Source organism: Colossoma macropomum, unplaced genomic scaffold (assembly GCF_904425465.1).
Source record: "Colossoma macropomum unplaced genomic scaffold, Colossoma_macropomum, whole genome shotgun sequence".
Classification (NCBI taxonomy): Eukaryota; Metazoa; Chordata; class Actinopteri; order Characiformes; family Serrasalmidae; genus Colossoma; species Colossoma macropomum.
Window position 1 is genome coordinate 32533566 of NW_023494799.1, and position 19409 is coordinate 32552974.

General features: G+C 40.1%; 1 protein-coding gene across 3 annotated transcripts in view; it reads left to right on the top strand.

The window, feature by feature from the left end:
* The window catches only part of sptbn1 (spectrin, beta, non-erythrocytic 1), a 114556-nt gene that overhangs the window by 70236 nt on the left and 24911 nt on the right, over nucleotides 1–19409 (top strand). For all 3 annotated transcript variants that reach the window (XM_036586202.1, XM_036586200.1, XM_036586201.1), the window contains 11 exons: nucleotides 1025–1176; nucleotides 12063–12236; nucleotides 12593–12684; nucleotides 12797–12877; nucleotides 13003–13118; nucleotides 13208–13320; nucleotides 13632–13819; nucleotides 14036–14153; nucleotides 14351–14509; nucleotides 16480–16782; nucleotides 18567–18720. In XM_036586202.1, the coding sequence (XP_036442095.1) occupies nucleotides 1025–1176; nucleotides 12063–12236; nucleotides 12593–12684; nucleotides 12797–12877; nucleotides 13003–13118; nucleotides 13208–13320; nucleotides 13632–13819; nucleotides 14036–14153; nucleotides 14351–14509; nucleotides 16480–16782; nucleotides 18567–18720 (1650 nt within the window). The remainder of the gene's footprint in view (nucleotides 1–1024; nucleotides 1177–12062; nucleotides 12237–12592; nucleotides 12685–12796; nucleotides 12878–13002; nucleotides 13119–13207; nucleotides 13321–13631; nucleotides 13820–14035; nucleotides 14154–14350; nucleotides 14510–16479; nucleotides 16783–18566; nucleotides 18721–19409) is intronic.

Consider the following 19409-nt stretch of genomic DNA (forward strand, 5'->3'; position numbering starts at 1 on the left):
TGGCTGGAGAGCAGCTTCACAGATTGAGAAGATTTCCACCAATTTTGGTGAAATTTCGTAATTCAGTCGCTGAGATGTTAACAGTGTTGTTCAGAGTGGTTTGTGAAATTGGTTTATAGTGGAAAAAATTACAGGCTAAGATTTCTTTATGCCAGTGATGACAGGAATCAGGGGTTGTAAATTTGTTTACTATATAAAACAACAACATTCCTACTCGTGTCTTCTGAGCTTTTATATGTAATGTCGATTATGGTAACTCTGAAAAAAAGACGTTTTATTTTAGGGATGTATGATGATATCAGAATCACATCAGTATTAAAAGATTTGACCAGTATTTCAAACCGATACTCAGTGATGTATTTATTGTTCTCCAGAACAGCAGAACGTCAAGGTGACGCTGGGCTACTGTGCTAAAATGACAGCAGTTTATTTGTTTAATTGCACTTGTAACCATCTACATTTCTCTATAATGCTAACCTACGTGAATCTAGTTCCATTTTTTACATTTTATGAAATGTCTGTGTATCAGCATCAGCCCAAAATTCCCATATCAGTGTATTCCTGTTTTCTGTGGGTGCTGTTTTGCCCTAAAAACACCTCTCCACCCTGAATATATTTAAAAAGCAACACATTTTAAGCAAAATCTTATCATAAAACTATCCCAGAACAATGTCTCAGGCATTGGGTGATATAATCATAACTGTTTTATTTAATAGCTTTATCTGATGGAGAGGTAAGAGGCATGAAACGTTTCAAAAGTTTGGTTCCCGTCTGGTGAACAGTTCTGACTCTGTATGTTGACATTTTGAAAAAATGTGTAATTCCCCTTTAAGATGGCGGCATCAAGACAGAATGAAGACCTGAAGCAGATTATATATTATCTAAAACATGAATATGCACATTTATTAGATGTTACACCAAATTAGTCACTTTACACAAAAGTTATTACAACACTAAAAAAGTGAAGATCTGAGAACTCAAGTTCTTTGCATTTTCTAAAGTTTTCCTTGTTCTTGTCCCGTAGATGAACGTGAGGCGGTGCAGAAGAAGACCTTCACCAAATGGGTCAACTCCCACCTGGCCCGAGTCTCCTGCCGCATCACTGACCTGTACATGGACCTGCGGGATGGACGCATGCTCATCAAACTGCTGGAGGTGCTCTCTGGAGAAAAGCTGGTGAGTTTCCCATACCAGCTCCTCCTTCTCTTCTGCTTGGAGGAGTCATGCTTCTTGTGGCATCCAAATCATGGTGGTTTTAGAACGGAGCTCACAGAGTAACAGAACAAAGCCTATAGAACCTGTGATTTAATTGTCTTTTAAGTCTTTTGTTGTTTTTTTTGGTCTCTGCAATTAGCTCCACTTCTCTCAGTCTTTGACGTGTGAGATCCGGTGGCGTCACGCTGACGTGCTCTTGGTGCGAATTAAACTCTGATCTCCTTAATAACAGTGCTGTCATTAAGGAAAGCAGTCATTAGCAGTTCTCTAAGGGGACGCCACACTTGCACCCAGATGATGGTATACATCATCGATGAAGCCCATGCTTTCCTGTTCTAGGCAGCGAGACAGAAGATTTCCAGGATAGCATTGGCATGTGGACCAATGACAAACTGCATTCTGGGTAGATGTTAACCCTTAGAAGTGTAGAATTATCATGCATAATGATTTACAGTGCTGTGCAAAACTCAGAGACCACCCTTTAGTTGAAAAAAAGCAGAAAACAAATGTTTTACAGAAACTAAATATATTTTTTTCAGTATTTAGTGTGTCCACTCTTCACTTTATTACAGCTTCCATTCTTTTCAGGAGACTCACTTTCAGTTTTTCAAAAAAAATCTGCTGAGATATTTTTCCACACCTCCAAAGTTCAGTCTTAGAAGTTGGTTGCATTTGGTACTTCTCAAGTAATCTCAAACACATTCAGTGATGTTGAGGTCTGGACTCTGGGGTGGTCAGTCCATTGGTCTGACAACACCAACAGCTTCTTTGTGTGCTTTGCAAGTTTTCTTCTTTTTTGTATATTTAAATTTTGTTTTTTTGTTCAGTAACAGCTTCTCGACAGCTGCACATCCTTTCAGATCCTTAGTGTTATCTTCTCTTCTGTGTCTCCTATCGATCTCTCAAAGATAGAGCTTTAAGTGCTGTTTATCTGATGGCGAAACTCTTTTTCTTATGCAGCTGAATTATTTATATCTAATCTTTTCAGAAATATCTCCTGAAAAATGAATAACTTGTAATTAATGGTCATTTGAATAGAAATAAGTTATTAAAACAAAACAAAATAATAGTTACATAATAGATTTAGAGTCTGCACTTTTCCATTTGTCAATGTCAAAAATGTAAAACCGATAGTTTCTTATTCTATGAAATAAGACACAATAACTATAATAAGTGCATACAGTAACACTTCATGGAATTCAAATTGTGCTACAGTTTCTGTTACACTACTCACAGGCACAGATGTGGAATGTGCTGCAAGTTTAGAAGTGACACATTAAAGCAGATTTAAAAAGAGGCATTTCGAGGCATATTCCCCGGGGTGACCTGAAAAAGTTTAAAGAAAGGCCTCAATTTGAGCCAGTTCTGTAATAAATCTTAGAAATCTGCATATGGTCAGTCTGGCAGGCTCTACTGAACCACAGAGATGTGTTTCTCCTGCTTCATCGCTCTCTGAAGATAACTGTTGTCCTTGAAATTTTACACAGTGCCCAAGAAAACCTCATACATGTGTAGTTAATCTGTTACTGTGTTGCTGGAGGGGTTGTGACCTTTTGTTTTGTGCTGTGTCCCTCGTTTAACTGTGTTAGGCTGATAAGGCCTCGCTTAAAGGGCCCATATCATGGAAAACCTGAGTTTGTTGTCATTTGTAAACATTGTGAAAATTGGCAAAATGTACCATTCAGTCCATACAGACCATATATGGAAAAACACTCCATTTGAATTCATTGAATTCAGCACATTTACATATACCTGCCTGTTCGGCCTATAGCAGTTAATCTCACGTTCATGCAGCAGTTTAAAGGTGTGTTATGGAGGTCTGCTTTTTGAAGAAGGCACTATACCAGGGGTCTTTAATTTAAATTCTGTAAGGTCCACTTAGAGAAAATGTCCTCAAGCAAAGGTCCAGAACATCATAATTTCTAACTTGCATCATGATTCAGTGCCATATACTGTATAGTGAAGTAGCCTAGTAGGTATATCAACATCCTATGCAGTCAACCACTGAATATCAAATCAAATAAAGTACAATTCAGTAATATTTCAACAATATTTATTGTCAGTTTTCTCTTTTTAGAGCTCGCCATGTGAAATAACTTCCGTCTGACTCACTTTCTCCTCTGACTGCTGTTTCTCGCCTCGTCCCTTCCCTGTGTGTGCATCACTCAGTCGAGTCTCAGTGCTCATCGTAATGCACAGGTCTGATTGGCTGAGTAGCGTCACGTGTGATATTTACAATGCGTGCGATTGGTCTGTGAGTCTCACGGGCTGCTAAAGCTACCGTAAAGGCTAGAAAAGTTGCGCCGATTAAAATAGGCCCACCTGGTCGAAATTAAATAATTCTCCATAGTTTATCGGTTGTAGGTCCAGGTCTGCATAGGACAGCTTCTGGGTCCGAACTTGGACCGCGTTCCACCTAATAGTGACCTCTGCACCATACAAAACACTCTCAGAAATAGAGTATGAAACTGTCACGGGGGCAGTTCCCCTCTAGTCACTGGAGTGGGACCCTCAAGGGTACATCTCAGTATCTTTAGTCTGGGAACATAACTGAACCATAATCCATTGAAATTATATTTTGAGTTGTACTGACTCCACCCACCCCGTCTCGCCTCCAGGCTTTTTATTTTATTGTTCTGTTTTAAAACTTTAGGTTATGAAAAGGTACAAATACGAACTTTCACCTGGAAAAACCTTATTTAGGTTTCACAACTGGACATTAAAACCACTGTTGTACCTTTGAGGGAACATTTACATTGTTTGTTATTTAAGTGCTGCAGCAAAATAACAATAATAACTATAGTTAAACACTATGAGCCCTCAAGCTCTGAGGTGTGACCATCGACTAAGAGCTTGCAATACAAAAGTGTGCTGCAAAATAATAAACGTTAAAACGTTTTAAAAATAAATGATTTGTTTTGTTGTTACATAATGAATTACACTTATGTTCTAGATTTACAGATTTACATATTCGAGTCAGATTTCAAACAACACATTTCTTCTTAGGTCTGGCGATACCTGTGATTTCTAAGCGCTAATGATGTTTTTGTTATGAAATATTATATTTTTGATGTATATTCTGATGCACATTGCAACACATACAAAGTATGTTTTCACTCCTGAGAGAGTGAGCTGAAACTGTTTGAGATTGAGGTGCTGAGTAAATTCGTAATTGTAGACATTCAGGCGTGTGTGCAATCTGCAGCCACGTGTAACCGTAGTGCACTCAGTTCACACAGACTTTCACTATCGTCCCCGAGGCTCCTGATAAGATATGCTCCTCCCTGGCAAACAGAGAGGAACGCAGAGGAAACTGTGCTCAGACACACCCTCAGAGCTGCTCTCCAGGATGGTTCTCAACACTTCTCATCTTGGGACTTAACTCTGTCTTAATCTATTGTGTCAGCAAGACGTTCAGATACTTTGGCCCAATCCCATTTCTTCTTTTTGCCCCTACTCCTTGTTTTCGAGTGTCACCCTAGTGGTTGAAATCTTTCCCTACGAAAAGGGACAACCCTCAAAAGAAAAAAAAAAAAAAAGATTGCTTCGTTAACAGGCTACTAGCAGTGCTCTGTAGGTGACCCGGCCTATCTTCAATGATAGCAAGGGAAAGGGAAACGTTCAGTAACCTCGCTTACATTTAGGGCATCGTATGCTTTCAAAGAGGGGGGATAAGACAATTATTTATTATCGCCCACTGCTGATTCTTAGGTAATACAAAGCTGAAGTCAGCTATTCACCAGCTTCTTGTTTGAATTTTCCTGTTCCACCTTAAATGGTGCAGCAGTTACATTCTGGCGCTTCAGGCGTCAGAACTGCTGGACTATTTAAGGTGGAATGGGAAAGTTAGCTAGCTAGCTACTGAGACATTAGCATACTATCAGCGATTTGTTAACGCTTGTTATAGAGAAAATGACCATAATACATTGAAATGACATTAAACTAAGATAAAACAATAGTTATCGTAATTTTTAACGGAGAAAATTCTCACATTTGTGGGTTTCTTTGGTCGCTCGCACCTCTGTTTGGAGGGCCAAAAATTGGGACACCCTACCCCTAGACGTGAACACACAACACAGAGGGCTGAGGGCTAAGTAGTAGGGGCAAGGGGGGTAATGGGATTGGGTCTTTGTCTTTGCCCCTTTAACTCAGTAAAATCTCCAATCTAGTGCGCTTATAGTGGATTCATGTCTGTGTTAAAATGTGGTAAAATGGATCAGTGTGTGGAATTGGAGCATTTTGTGCGCTACCATGTGTTCTATCACTGTATAAAAGAAGCTCCAGGATGCCTTTATTGTTGGATGCTTCAACATCAATAGGAGACATAGATGGAAAGATAACTCAATGCTATGGATCTAAAAGGATGTGCAGCTGTGAAGCACACAAAGAAGCTGCTGGTATTGTCAGAACAATAGACTGACCAACCCAGAGTCCCGACCTCAACATCACTGAATGTGTTTGGGATTAGCTTGGATGGTGAGAAGCAGAAAATGCAACCAACTTCTAAGACTGAACTGTGGAGGTGTGGAGAAATACCCCTGCAGATTTGTTTGAAAAGCTAAAAGCGAGGGACTCGTTTATCGTCTAGTCGCACATCCCAGTCCTGATGTTGCTTAACTTGGTTTATGGCCTCAGTTTTTGCAGTGTTATTGGGTAGATCATACATATCAGAGCTGTCAGTCAACAACTCTGAGAGGAAGGCATAGGTAGATATGTGCCTGTGTTTTGTTAACTTTTTTGTCCCTGAATTAAAATCAGTGACAGCAGAAAACGTGCTAATTTGCTAATTCTGCCTGTGGATCATTGTGGGGATTTGAGGTCTGAACACTGGGAGTTACATGATGCAGACGAGTGACCTCAAACCCTACTATACTTAAAAAAGATGATTCTTCAAGGGTTCTTTAGTAAAGGCAGTGATTCTGTTCAGAACGATGAGTTTCATGTAGAACCATGTTATGCTTATATGTTTTTTTGCATAGTGAAATGGTTCTTCAGATTGATGGAGAATATGTTGTGTATGTTTCTGTGTAGCATCAAAAAGGGGTTCTTCTGTTGTTTCAAGCTTGACATCGCAACAATATAAAAAACCCTTTTTGGTGTTACATAGAACCATTGCCAACAAGGTTCTATATAGAACCATATACAACACATTCTCCATCAATCTGAAGAACAATTTCACCATGTAAACAACCACTTAAGCACGGAAAGGTTTTATGTAGAGCTCATGGTTCTTAATAGAACCATTGCTTTTACAAAAGAACGGTCTTTAAGTGTGTATTTGGATTTTCTCTGCTGCTAAAAAAGGGAGGAAAGCTGACAGGATTGCTAATTGCTAACTTTTTACTCGCTAACAGAGGCTTAGCAGAGGAAGGCTAGTCAACTGCTGTGTTCAATTTTGATTAGCTTACATCTTTTTTAGATGATTTTCATCTTTATTACATACGTTTAATTTCTTTGCCAGAGCAAAATAACCAAACTGACTAGCTTTTCATAAAAAAAGGACAAAGCTTTTATTTTAAATGTGACAGAAAAATAAGAGTAAATATGCTACAAACTAATGCTAGCTAGCCAAGTGTCTGTGTGCATTTCTCACAGCTCAAAGATTTGGATATATCCAACTTTTCAGAGCATTTCACTGCATTGTGGGTTCATGTTAGCCCACAGAAATGGTCCAAAAATTTTACTGACCCCCCCAGCAATTGTCCAGATCCTCCCTAATTAACCAGTCTAGCTGGCTAAGTGCTAACTGTTTTATCAGAGTAACAGTAATAGTTGACTGAAAGTATATAAAGCATATTTCTGTTTATTTGCTGGTCATTTTTACAAAACTCTACAGATTTTTCTGCTGTGGTAGTTCAAGGTCTTTACACATTAATAAGCATATGATGGCATTGAGAAATCATATTTATAATGGAGAAAAATAGATGGGTTTAGTGTAGTTAAATGTATAGTCTTCTTCAACAGCTGTTGAACCTGTTGCCTTTCTATCGAACGAAAGCTATTCATGGCTAGTAGATGACAGTAAACATAGCGGAGGACATTGGCTGAACAAGCCGGGTGCTTTGTTTCAGCTTGGCCGCTGGTAATTTTGCAGCCTGTTCCAGCCAAGGACGCTGTCAGCTCACCTGCGAGGGCAGGGTCAGTTTACACAGCAGCATGTGGTGCGACTCAAGATGAGGAAGATTCCACTTATTTACACTTACGGGGGGATTTTAGAAAGCAGGAGTTCTTGATTAGCTGCATATCTTAAGCCCAAAGTCAACCCTGTGCAACAGGTGGAGAGCTAACAGACCTCTCTGTTGGACAGTCCTCACTTTGGGCTTGAGATACTGAGCTGTCTCAGAAATCCTGGTTTGGTACCCACCCCTGATCTTCATTCAGCCGGGTCCCTCTCGAGGCCTCTCAGGACTGATACTTGATATTATCATGAGCCATGCCCGTTCACCTGAAGCCGACTAGTTTACACGTGTCTTTTGAATGCGACATTTCCTTCCTCCTCTGTACTCATGTTTCACCTCTAACACACTGAGCATTCATCAAATGCTGCCGACACTGACGCTTCAGTTTGAGCCAGTGTAGGTCCAGACTTGCCCTCTCAGCTTGGATAGACATGAATGCCAAATTTTTGTTCTATTATCTATTTATTCTTTATTCATACAAAATGAGGTCCAGTCTTTTTTGAGGTATACACTCAGGAAAGAAGGTACTAAACGGTCACTGGGGTGGTACTCCTCTTGTCGCTGGGCTGGTATGCTTTCAGTACCTTTAGTTAGTTCCAGATGCCACCCTTTTATTTATTTAATTTACGTTTAAAACTGCCGTTAAGTACAATATGCAAGATTTCAGTGTCAGGAAAAAACTGAAAACATGGATTTAACAGATCATTACCTAGATGTAGTAGTGTTTTATTATATCATCACCTTTATTACATAAGCATGCATTCTTTTCAGCAGATTTAGTTTCAGTTTTTCAAAGAAATCTGCTGATGTATGTGATGTAATATAAGCAGCTTTTATGTCATTTTCTGTTAAATATGTTTCCTGACTTTGAACAATGAATAACTTGAACTTCATAGCAGTTTTGGCTGGAAATTCAACAAATGAGGGTGATCTTTTCATCTTTGCACAGGATTTTAAATGTATGTAAATGAAAATACAGACTAGATGGTTGAGACTGGCTGAAGGGGGTGTCACTCACTTTCTCACACAGGCTGGTTTGACAGATTTGGTGATGTAATGGTTTTAAAGAAAAGTGCTGATGTCACTGTAGCGCTCCATACTGCTCTCTGCCTGCTGTGTGTGTGTGCTTGTGATCTGCATCTCAGAGAGCCGCAATGCCACTGCAGTGTGTGTGTGTGTGTGTGTGTGTGTGTGTGTGTGTCCGCAGAAGACCTCCTCACACATTCAGCAAGAACCATACCAACCACACCTCTTGGTGGGGGGTGAACACATTAACCCCCCTCCTCTTTAGCAGACAACTGCCGCCTCACTTGGCACCCGCCTGCTGGATCAGGTGGCGTCTGAGTCTCCTCTCAAAGCATGACGGACTATCTGGTCCTGCCGGGCCCTGGGCGTCCACCTCCCTTTCCCAGCCTCGTCCATTATTTTGTTACGTCTTCCCTCAGACTCGGCCGCCACACCTCAGGGCAAAGTCTCCTCACACATCATGTCCCAATCCACGGAGCTCAAACTCCAGCCGGTTACTCATTTACTCACACAGACCGATTGAGCTCTGGAAAATGGGGAATGTAAGATTATGATTAGTGCTGGGCAATAAAGATCAATATGATGATATAATCCACTATAATGATGTTATTACATTGCTGTGGTATTGAATAACATTTAGGCACTTTTTTGGCACTAATCCCTTAAATGCCCAGGACCAGGTTCAGATTTCCGTTCCTCATTTCTGGAAAGGGAGTTCTAGTGATTTGTACAAACGTTTGCGTTATTAAACCGTTAAGATTACATGCATTCCAATTAATTCAGATGTAGTATCTGTGAGAGATGAGTGAGTGAGGGTCGGTGGGCTGGTGTAAAGAGTTAAAAAAACAGTAGCAGAAACATTTAGCAGCAAGCAGTTGAATACATTTAAAACATGTTTTATTATTTTTATTTTAAAAAGCCAAGAGAAAGCGGTAGTTTTCCTGTTGGATGAGTAGCAGAGGCTGCCTCTTCAGGTGTGCACTAATACTACACTTAACTGGTACAACACTGGATGCTGATGAGGATGTATTTTCTCCTCAGTGGAAGATGTAAGAACATGTTAGTTGGTCACAAAAATCGATTTTTCAATCACGTTCTTAACAACATGCTCACTTTTTAGACCACTTCTGTTTCAGAGTGGCAAATTGTAATATGCTTACTTAGTGTTATGAGCAAAACTACCATCGTAGAGTCCTGTTAAAACATAAAACCAGCGTTTATATGAATTGTTGGTTTGTATTTTGTCTGTATGTCTGCACAAAAACCCAAATAGTGATTTCAATATTAGAATACTGGCATCTTGAATGGTTAACTGAGTACCCGTGCATGTCCCTGCCTAAGGTGTAAACAAAGTCATTCTAAGTGGTTTATTGTAAAATGCGCTGTTCTAGAGAAGCATCTAGACTAGGGGTGCGCAACTCTGGTCCTGGGGGGCCGGTATCCAGCACAGTTTGGTAGTTCCACTGTTCAAACGCACCCTTAAATGTATTTTTTTAATCTGTTCATGCTAGAGAGGTACATGAAGGGTGTTGGATCACAGAGCAGCCTCCAAAGAGATTTACTGCTATTTCATCATCATCAACAGGACAGCAGAACTGGTCATTTTGAACAGTAAATAAAATGGCTATATTTGCACTGTAGACATTGTGACCCCTGTTTCTATCACCACTATTGTAAAGAAATCTGAGTTGTTAAGTTTCTCTACAGTGAACTATTTCATATCACGCCACTGAATGATCTCAACAATCTGATTATGTGGAAATTTTAAATTCTCCGTTAAGCATTCAGCCAGTTTGCATTGTTTTCCATGTAATTACTGAGTAATAGGCCTAAAGATGTAATAAGCCTGGGAATTTCTGGGTTTAATAAAGTTAAAGATTTGCATTTTTTGCATTAGTTTGCATTGAAGTCCTTGTAGTTAATAAATAATAAACCTTAGCATGTAATAAGCCTGGAATGTAAAAAGGAATAAGTATAGATATGAGTATAATATAGCATCTGTCAACACTATTAAATTTATATAATGCAGCCTAATTGGAGTACTGGCGTTGACAAATATGACAAAATCTCTGATCCACTCACAAGTCATTGGAGATTCACTCTTATTAATCACAACCTTAGAGATTTGTTTCCCATATTTAACAAAAAGGAAGAGTAACCAGGCAAGTGCACAGAACTTTGTGTGCATGAGTGCAGATTTCCTCTTCCTTTTCTGTGTAAGGTTACTGAAAATCATTGTAACACACGAGAGACAGACGGATGTACGTGCTCAGTTTTTTTTTTGGGCTTTCCCAAAACTCGTTGATAGCTACAAGAGGCCGATCCTTGTCAGGGGTCACCACACAGGTGAATAGATACAAAACAGGACAATCCTTTACACCAAACCAGGAAACCAGACATATAAGCCAATCATTGCCAAGGTCAGAACCAGAAAAAGACAGGTAACCAAGCAGAGACTAAACAGAGAGACGCAATAACAAGAAATATGACTTAGAATTTGTCAGACTGGAGCTAATCAACTAAACTAGACCAGGCCCAGATGATAAGAGACATACATGAAGTGGGTATGAATGGACAGCCAGGGTGGAGCTGTGGTTTTATAACATCATGATTTTTGATGACAGTCATAAAAAATAGATTTGGCCTAACCCTGGACTAAAAAACATTGCAATTGTGAATCATAATTAGCTTTGCAATTTGGTCCAAGACTTTCTAGACTTTATCCATGCATGGGAAACCATACATTTGACAAAGCCCTACATACAAAATCAACCCTAAATTTATTTAATTTCCAGTCAAAACAGCCAATAAATGCAAGTTATTCATTAGTCAGATATAAGGTAATCCACTTGCATAAGTGAGGAAACACATAAAAAAGAGTCCAGACCTCAACATCATCGAAAGCAAAAGGTGGACACACTACCAAACAATTCTATTATATTTTGCTGTTGAGGCTTCTGTTTAATTTTCTGATGCTCAAAAGTGAATAACTTGTTCTTAATGGCTGTAAATGAAATAAACAAAGGGTGGTCTCAGACTTTTGCCGCACTGTAAGAACATACAAAGGTGAACTAGATGAGTTGACCTTTCCACTTTATACGCATAAGTCGTTTGTTGAACAGGACATTTCCTCCAGAGTGACTCAATCCATCTTGCGCTTTGACACCTTGCTTTTCCTGTGAGGGCCACTTTCCTCCATCACAGGTGTCAGAAAAGAAACACAGCGCCGCTGCGTCCCAGAGGCCGTAGTGTACATCATTAACTCCGCTGAGCTGGGCCTTTCAGCTCCAGTTCCTCGTTCCTGCTGAGAGGGAACTGGACGCTGCCGGCTTTTCTGTTAACCCGCGCAGCTCTGTCGGCCAGTGCACCTGCGTGAACTCGTGTTATTTGTCATTTGGGAGTTACACTTTGGCTTTCTATTTCAAGCAAGACCAATTTAATTCAAGACAGATCTGCAGTTTCCATAGGAACACTGAACTCCATGACCCAAAGCACTGCTTGTTGATCTTTGTAACTGTACTGTATCTCAAGGGGGGCAGAGCCAGCTGCAACACTTGAATCCAGTTGGACAAAAAATATAGCTCAGAGGAGCTTTTGCAGTGTGATGACATCAGTCATGATTCTACTGTCTGCTGTCCACAGCCCAAGCCCACAAAGGGCCGTATGAGGATCCACTGCTTGGAGAATGTGGACAAAGCCCTGCAGTTTCTCAAGGAACAGCGGGTCCACTTGGAGAACATGGGCTCCCATGACATCGTCGACGGCAACCACCGCCTTACGCTTGGCCTCATCTGGACCATTATCCTCCGCTTCCAGGTAATCTGTCGGTCCACTTGGTTTACATTGCCTTTGGTGTTTTGCCTAATCTGTGCTGTGATCCTGTTGTCTAAACCACTGATCTACAACCCTACAGAGTTTAGATCCCTACCTATGACTGTATTTATAAATCCTTGATTGACTTCATCATTTGCATTAGCCTTAGGTAAGAAAGGGGGGGCTACATGTTAAACACTACAAGGAGGCCTAGTGACTGGTACTATACTCTGAATTATCAAAGCAAATCAAACACAAGTTGCGGATGTGAAAAGAGTGTACTAGCTGTTTCTAATAAAATGGCCAGGTAGTGGACTATACTGACTCTTGACAAACCAAGTCTGTTCTGTGCAAAACAGATCCAAGACATCAGCGTCGAGACAGAAGACAACAAAGAGAAGCGGTCAGCCAAGGACGCTCTGCTCCTGTGGTGTCAGATGAAGACAGCAGGGTGAGTGGGCGTCCACAAAGGCCCTCAGCTGTTCGCGTTCGTACTTCACGTCAAGGAAACTGTTGAACATATGAGACATAATAAGCTAATATGTTTTTGGTTTTCCTTACAGCTATCCAAATGTCAACATCCACAACTTCACCACCAGCTGGCGTGACGGAATGGCTTTCAATGCCCTCATTCACAAACACAGGTATAGACTCATTGCAGTCTTGGTTAGACAGGCTACTAGTTTCAGTTCACTGCTCTGTCTGTCCACTTTCTATCCCTCTCCTGTGTTATTTGGCTCTCCTTCAAACACTTCTCTCCTGGTCACAGGCCAGACCTGATTGACTTTGACAAGCTGAAGAAGTCCAACGCTCACTACAACCTGCAGAATGCCTTCAACCTGGCCGAGCAGCACCTGGGACTGACCAAACTGCTGGACCCTGAGGGTGAGAGTTTTCTCTGGTCCAAAGCACCTTTGTATCAGCTTCTTAATGAAAACAAACAGTGCAGTAAGCTGATGTGATTTGCTTTGTAGATATCAGCGTGGATCATCCCGACGAGAAGTCAGTCATCACCTATGTTGTTACATACTACCATTACTTCTCCAAGATGAAGGCCCTGAAGGTGGAGGGCAAGCGTATCGGCAAAGTGAGTTTTTGTACAATTGACCTCGCTCTCTCTGGGTGGGTGGTGGTTCTCCCTCTTCCCCAACACTCAGCACGATGCTAGCCAACATGGGCATCTGTAAACTGGCATAACATAATTGACAGTTAGCATTCTCCTCCAAGCATATTGAGCTACCCACCCTCCCAGCTTGGTAGCGTCGTGTGATGGGAGAAACCTAACTAGCAGGAAAAATGGGCCACAATTAAGTTGGGGAGAAAAATTATGTATAAATCCAGATAAATATATAAATAAAATAAATAAATACAAATTAAAGAATTGTTTGTTTTTCCTAGGTGCTTGACAACGCCATTGAAACAGAGAAGATGATTGAGAAATATGAGTCTCTGGCCTCTGACCTGCTGGAGTGGATTGAGCAGACCATCATCATCCTTAACAACCGCAAGTTTGCTAATTCGCTGGTAGGGGTCCAGCAGCAGCTTCAGGCCTTCAACACCTACCGCACTGTGGAGAAACCCCCGAAGTAAGTAGGACAACCTCTTCATTCTTGACTGTCCAGCACTTTAAATTGGGCAGAGTATAAGTTTGTTCAAGAATTGACTCAAATGGTGAAACATCTGAAATGAACTGAATTGCTTTGAGCTGATTTGAATGTAATTGAATCAAATAGATTCAAACTGAATCAGAGCGAATTTACTTTGTTGACACCACATGCTCTTGTTTTTCCCTCCCTGTCCAGGTTCACTGAGAAGGGCAACCTGGAAGTCCTTCTGTTCACAATTCAGAGCAAGATGAGAGCCAACAACCAGAAAGTGTACATGCCCAGAGAGGGCAAACTCATCTCAGACATTAACAAGGTGAGACACAGTCTCTGTGAAACAGCCTCCTGCCTCTGGCAGCTGACATGATGCTGTTAAGTCAGACACTGTGAAGGATTTGAGTGTAGCTAGTATTTACAAGACTGAGCATATTATAAGGCATCAGCAGTTCTATTCTAACTTGGTGCTAACTGGGACTAAGAATAAGTTTAATATCATGCATATGTGTGTGGTAGGCATGGGAGCGTCTGGAGAAGGCGGAGCATGAGCGAGAGCTGGCTCTGAGGAACGAGCTGATTCGCCAAGAGAAGCTGGAGCAGCTGGCACGTCGTTTTGACCGCAAGGCCGCCATGAGAGAAACCTGGCTTAGCGAGAACCAGCGACTGGTCTCACAGGTGACCGTAACTCACATCACACCATGAAGAGTACAGGCACTTAAGCCGAGTCCTCAAGCACTCCTGGCTGTTCACGTTCAGTTAATGAGCATTCTCTGTTTCTTGGTTATCTCCGATTCATGATGTGTTGGAAGGTGACTCAGGACTGGGCGATAAACATGTAATAATTATTGTTATTAATCATTCCTTTCTTAGCTACGTAGGATTTTCATTGATTTTTCTACCTGTGTTTCATATGCGCATATATTGCCAGTCTAAAGGTTGAACACACATGCTTATAGAATGGATTTTTTAAATTATCCACATTTTAGAATGATAATAAATGCATCAAAGTTCTGAGATTGTATGGAATTAATTCAGTCAGAAATATTGGCCTATTTAGACCCCACCCTGCCTCATCAGAACAGTCACAACTAATAGGCATTAACAAGAATACATTCAACTAATTAACTAAATATACATTGGTTTGATTATTTATATTTGCCTTAGAAACAACTTCGATACTTGTAAGTGTCTTAAAGAAAACTGAAAAACATACAATCAGGTTTGTCCAGACTTTTGACTGGTAATGTCTGTTTATTTCATAGCCAGATATTTTTGTATCTTAAACCAGGATCAGCCTTTTTTGTGCACAAAATACTGTTTGAGCTTAAAATGAATCACTAGCAAATGTACATAACAGTAAGTAATGTGTCCAATGATGTGGAAAATCTTTTGTGATAAGATTTATGCTCATATCACATAGTCCTTAGTGAAATATATCAGATGAATCAGCTGACAGGACTGGCCTGAAGACCTTCACAGCACACATACACGTTTGTTATGTGCCTCCTACACACAGTTGACTCAGCTATCAGTGTGCTGCAGTTGCAGTGTGATTGCGTGTTGTTATAAGATCAACAAAGAGGACATTTGAGGTAGCATTTGAGACTTTTTTGCTCCTCCTGGTGGTCATAATGAAGAAATGTTACTAGTACAAACATTAAAAACTGCTCTAACCAATCGGTTGGATCTTTCAGTGGGTGTAAATGATGTCTCTCCTTCAAACATATGTTGGTCCTTTAGAGGTCTAGAGTTACTGCTGTTATTATTACTGGTATCATTGCCCTCTGTTTAAATCTGATTACAGAATAAATTACATATTAGTTACATAGTGAATATTATTTACATTACAGACATTTTACGTTCCATATAGACAGATTTTGGACCACATTTATGAGGTTTGCTTCGTTCTCAAGTAATGACAATGACAAAACTATAATGGATGTTTTTTCTTTTTGTAAAACAAGACATATCCCCAAAAAACATGTCCACTTCTCAGCTTATTTCAATGTTCAGGTGAAGAGCAGTATTAAATTAAAACATGCTTTAGCTAGCATTGGTGGTAGCTACACGTTGCTCTTTACTTAAATGGGCATGCCAGCCTAAAACTAGCTTTTACTATGTTGTTTGTTGGGTTATGTAGTATTCTGTAGTGCATCTCGCAGCTCCTCTGGTTTGACAAAATTCATTCTGTGTTTTTAATCCATCATTGTTCTCAAACTACAGTACCCAAGATGCATTTTGTGAATGTGCTGTGCAATCACTGGGAATCCTTACGGCACTCAAAAATTCTGATAGCCACTGATCTACAGACTAATAAATACTGCTAGCTTGTGACCTAGCACTTATCTCAGTTGGTCATCAAACATTTTGGCTTATTAAAGCAATAATTCATGTGAAGAAAGAAACAGAATCTATTGTAGTCTTTCAAAATTTACTTCCACCTTCAAGATACATCACTAAAAGGTTTTCATAGCCTTTAAACCAGAAAATCTCGCCTTAAAGACTGTAAGGGCACAACTATAGGATGCGAGTAGGCATGTTTACAACAGATAATGCGATGGTTACATTTGTCATTTTGGATGGAGTGCCCCTTTAAGAACGCTTTTCTTTGACATGCTAAGCTTATACTCCCTCTCCTTCTGCAGGACAACTTTGGCTTCGACCTGCAGGCGGTGGAGGCGGCTACCAAGAAGCACGAAGCCATCGAGACAGACATTGCAGCGTACGAGGAGCGCGTGCAGGCCGTGGTGGCCGTGGCCCGCGAGCTGGAGGCTGAAAACTACCACGACATCAAGCGCATCGCCGCCCGCAAGGACAATGTCCTGCGCCTGTGGGATTACCTGCTGGAGCTACTGAAGGCGCGCAGGCAGAGGCTGGAGATGAACCTGGGCCTGCAGCGCGTCTTCCAGGAGATGCTGTACATCATGGACTGGATGGACGAGATGAAGGTGAAGCAGGGAGGGAGGGAAAGAGAGAGGGAGAGAGTGGGTGAGAGGAAAGAGGTAGGAGTTTTACAAGAAAGAGGATGGGCAGAAGTGCTGTGTAGAGAGATGAGGTGGTTGTGAGAGGAGTGCAGGAGAGAAGAGAGCAAGGAGAAATTTCTAGAAAGGAGCGTCGCTGAAAAATGGTGTGTCCTGCACTAAGATTTTGCTTGCTGTCATCATTCATGTCAAATAGAGTCTTAAATGTGAGGTGTGGTAGTAGAGTTATTCAGATCAGCGCTCTGTGCTAGCAGTGAAAACTATAGATGGCACTGATGGCATCGGACTGAATCCTGTTAGAAATCTTGGAATGGCACTCACTCACAATAGTTTCAGCATGATATCCTACTTTTACATGCTCATCTTGTGAAGTATTTCGATTAAAAGTAGCTCATTTTAAAAGATTCGTAGTTTTTAAAGAAGCATTGTAAGTTGTTTTCCATGCCAGGCGACTGAGATGCAGTGATGACGTCTTTATTCAGCCCAGTCTGATGACAGTTCTTGAATACAGGCCTTTATACTGTGTATTTCCCATGCGGCTACTTGTATGTCTGCTAAGGATTATGTCAGGACAGTGGACATTTTTGTTGTAAACACAGCAGAGGTCATTGAGGACAACAGACATTCTGTTGTAAGGCAGGAAACACCTGCAATCAATATTTGAGGTAAACATCTGCTAGCCATGTGATCAGTCATTGATAAGCTCTGCAATTTCAAAATAAGGAAAAATAGAAATAGAAAATAACAAAAGGTAAAGATATAAAAGAAACAAAAAATATTCAACATGAGAAATATTGGATCGTTATTGGGCCATACTCAAAGTTTATTATGGGTATTGGTATTAGAAGAGAAGCACTTGGTATCATGCCATCTCTAATAAAACACATATTATGAAGGGTTTATATATCTGTCCTTGCAGTGGTTTGATTCAGTTATGATTCTTGAGGAAGTGAAATTTGATTCAACTATTTGGATATGATTCAGATTTATTTTTAAAAGTACGCTGAATACACAAATGTGACTGAAGGAACTGTTTACACAGTAGCATAATAAAGACAACACAAACAGTACAAGTTTTTTTTTTTGTATTTGTATGTTTAAAAAAAAGTGCATACTTTATAACACATTCAGATCAGTGCCTGATAATATTAAGTAAGGTATACACTCTTTTTTGGCCAAAATAAAATTGCCTGGCCCTTTTTTTAAAGTGTAAAATCTCTTTCCAGAATTAGGCTTGATGAGTAGTTCTTTACTGTTTTATTGTGTGTCTGTTCCACCACTATGGAAATAGATCCTCTAGTCTACGTTTGTGTATTTAGTGTATTTTAAAGCTAATTCTAAACTGTATCAAATTAAACTAAGATAAATATAGTGATACATAATAATTTACAATTCAGTTTGAAACAAAAGCCATACTTTATAGTATCTTGATCAAATGCTCTAGCCACAAGCTAATTAGTTAGCCCCAAGCTATCACAATAGCCTCAATCTGACATCTATGACAAGTCATAACACAGTGATGCAGTATGATGTTGTTTTCTACAGTTTGAAACAATACATTGTATCTTTAAGCTAAGATAATTGGATAATTGTGAACGTGAGATTTTATCATAGATTGAATTGTTTCCTAAAGAATCATAAGCAAGTCAAATCAAGCGGTCAGCGATTTACACCCCTAGCAGTGATGTAGAGCTGTGAACTTGATGTAAGCTGTTTGTAGTGACCGCTCTTATTTCTAATTTTGTCAACAGATGCTGCTGCTGTCTCAGGATTATGGGAAGCACTTATTGGGAGTGGAGGATCTGCTGCAGAAGCACGCGCTGGTAGAGGCTGACATCGGCATCCAGGCTGACCGGGTCCGGGCCGTCAACGCCAATGCCCAGAAATTTGCGGTCAGCGGTGATGGTGAGGAGAGATATCTTAAAAATCTCATAAAATGTAGTTATACTGCGCTCCTGGAAATTTATTACGAAGAAGCAGAACTTTAGGCAAAGAATTTAGATCTGGTCCAGGTGCAGATAATAGGGTCTTTAACCTGCTGTCATCCTCCATCTGTTTCTCTCGTTCGTTCGCTCTCTCGCTCTGCGCTTTCTTTTATTCTGCCTTTACTGTATCCCTCAGAGTTATAGAGTTATCAGAGCTAAAGTTATCACTGTATGAATATAATTACGTAGTTACGTAATTGATTACACAGTTACGTTGTGAATTATATTTACACTCAGTTTACATTTTGTGTACTAGTTACTCTTTTTTCATGTCCTTTTATTCGTTTCTGCTAAGGATTTAAGTCCTTACAATTCACAATGATTCAATCCGATTACGATTCTTTACTAAACATGTCAATTAATGATAAAGTCTCATATTTCATAACATTTCAGTTTGGTTTGAATCAATTTACTGTGTTTTGGTACGATTGAGAAATATTTACAACTGTGACTGAAGAAAGACGGATTCCACAGATTTTAAAAAATCATAAAATGTCTGAAAACGTCTTAATTTTTTACTATTCAAGGTAATCAATTCTAAAATAAGTGGGTTGAAGTCTAAAGAGTGGGTTGAAAACAGTCATTCTGTACATTAAACTAATCCAGATT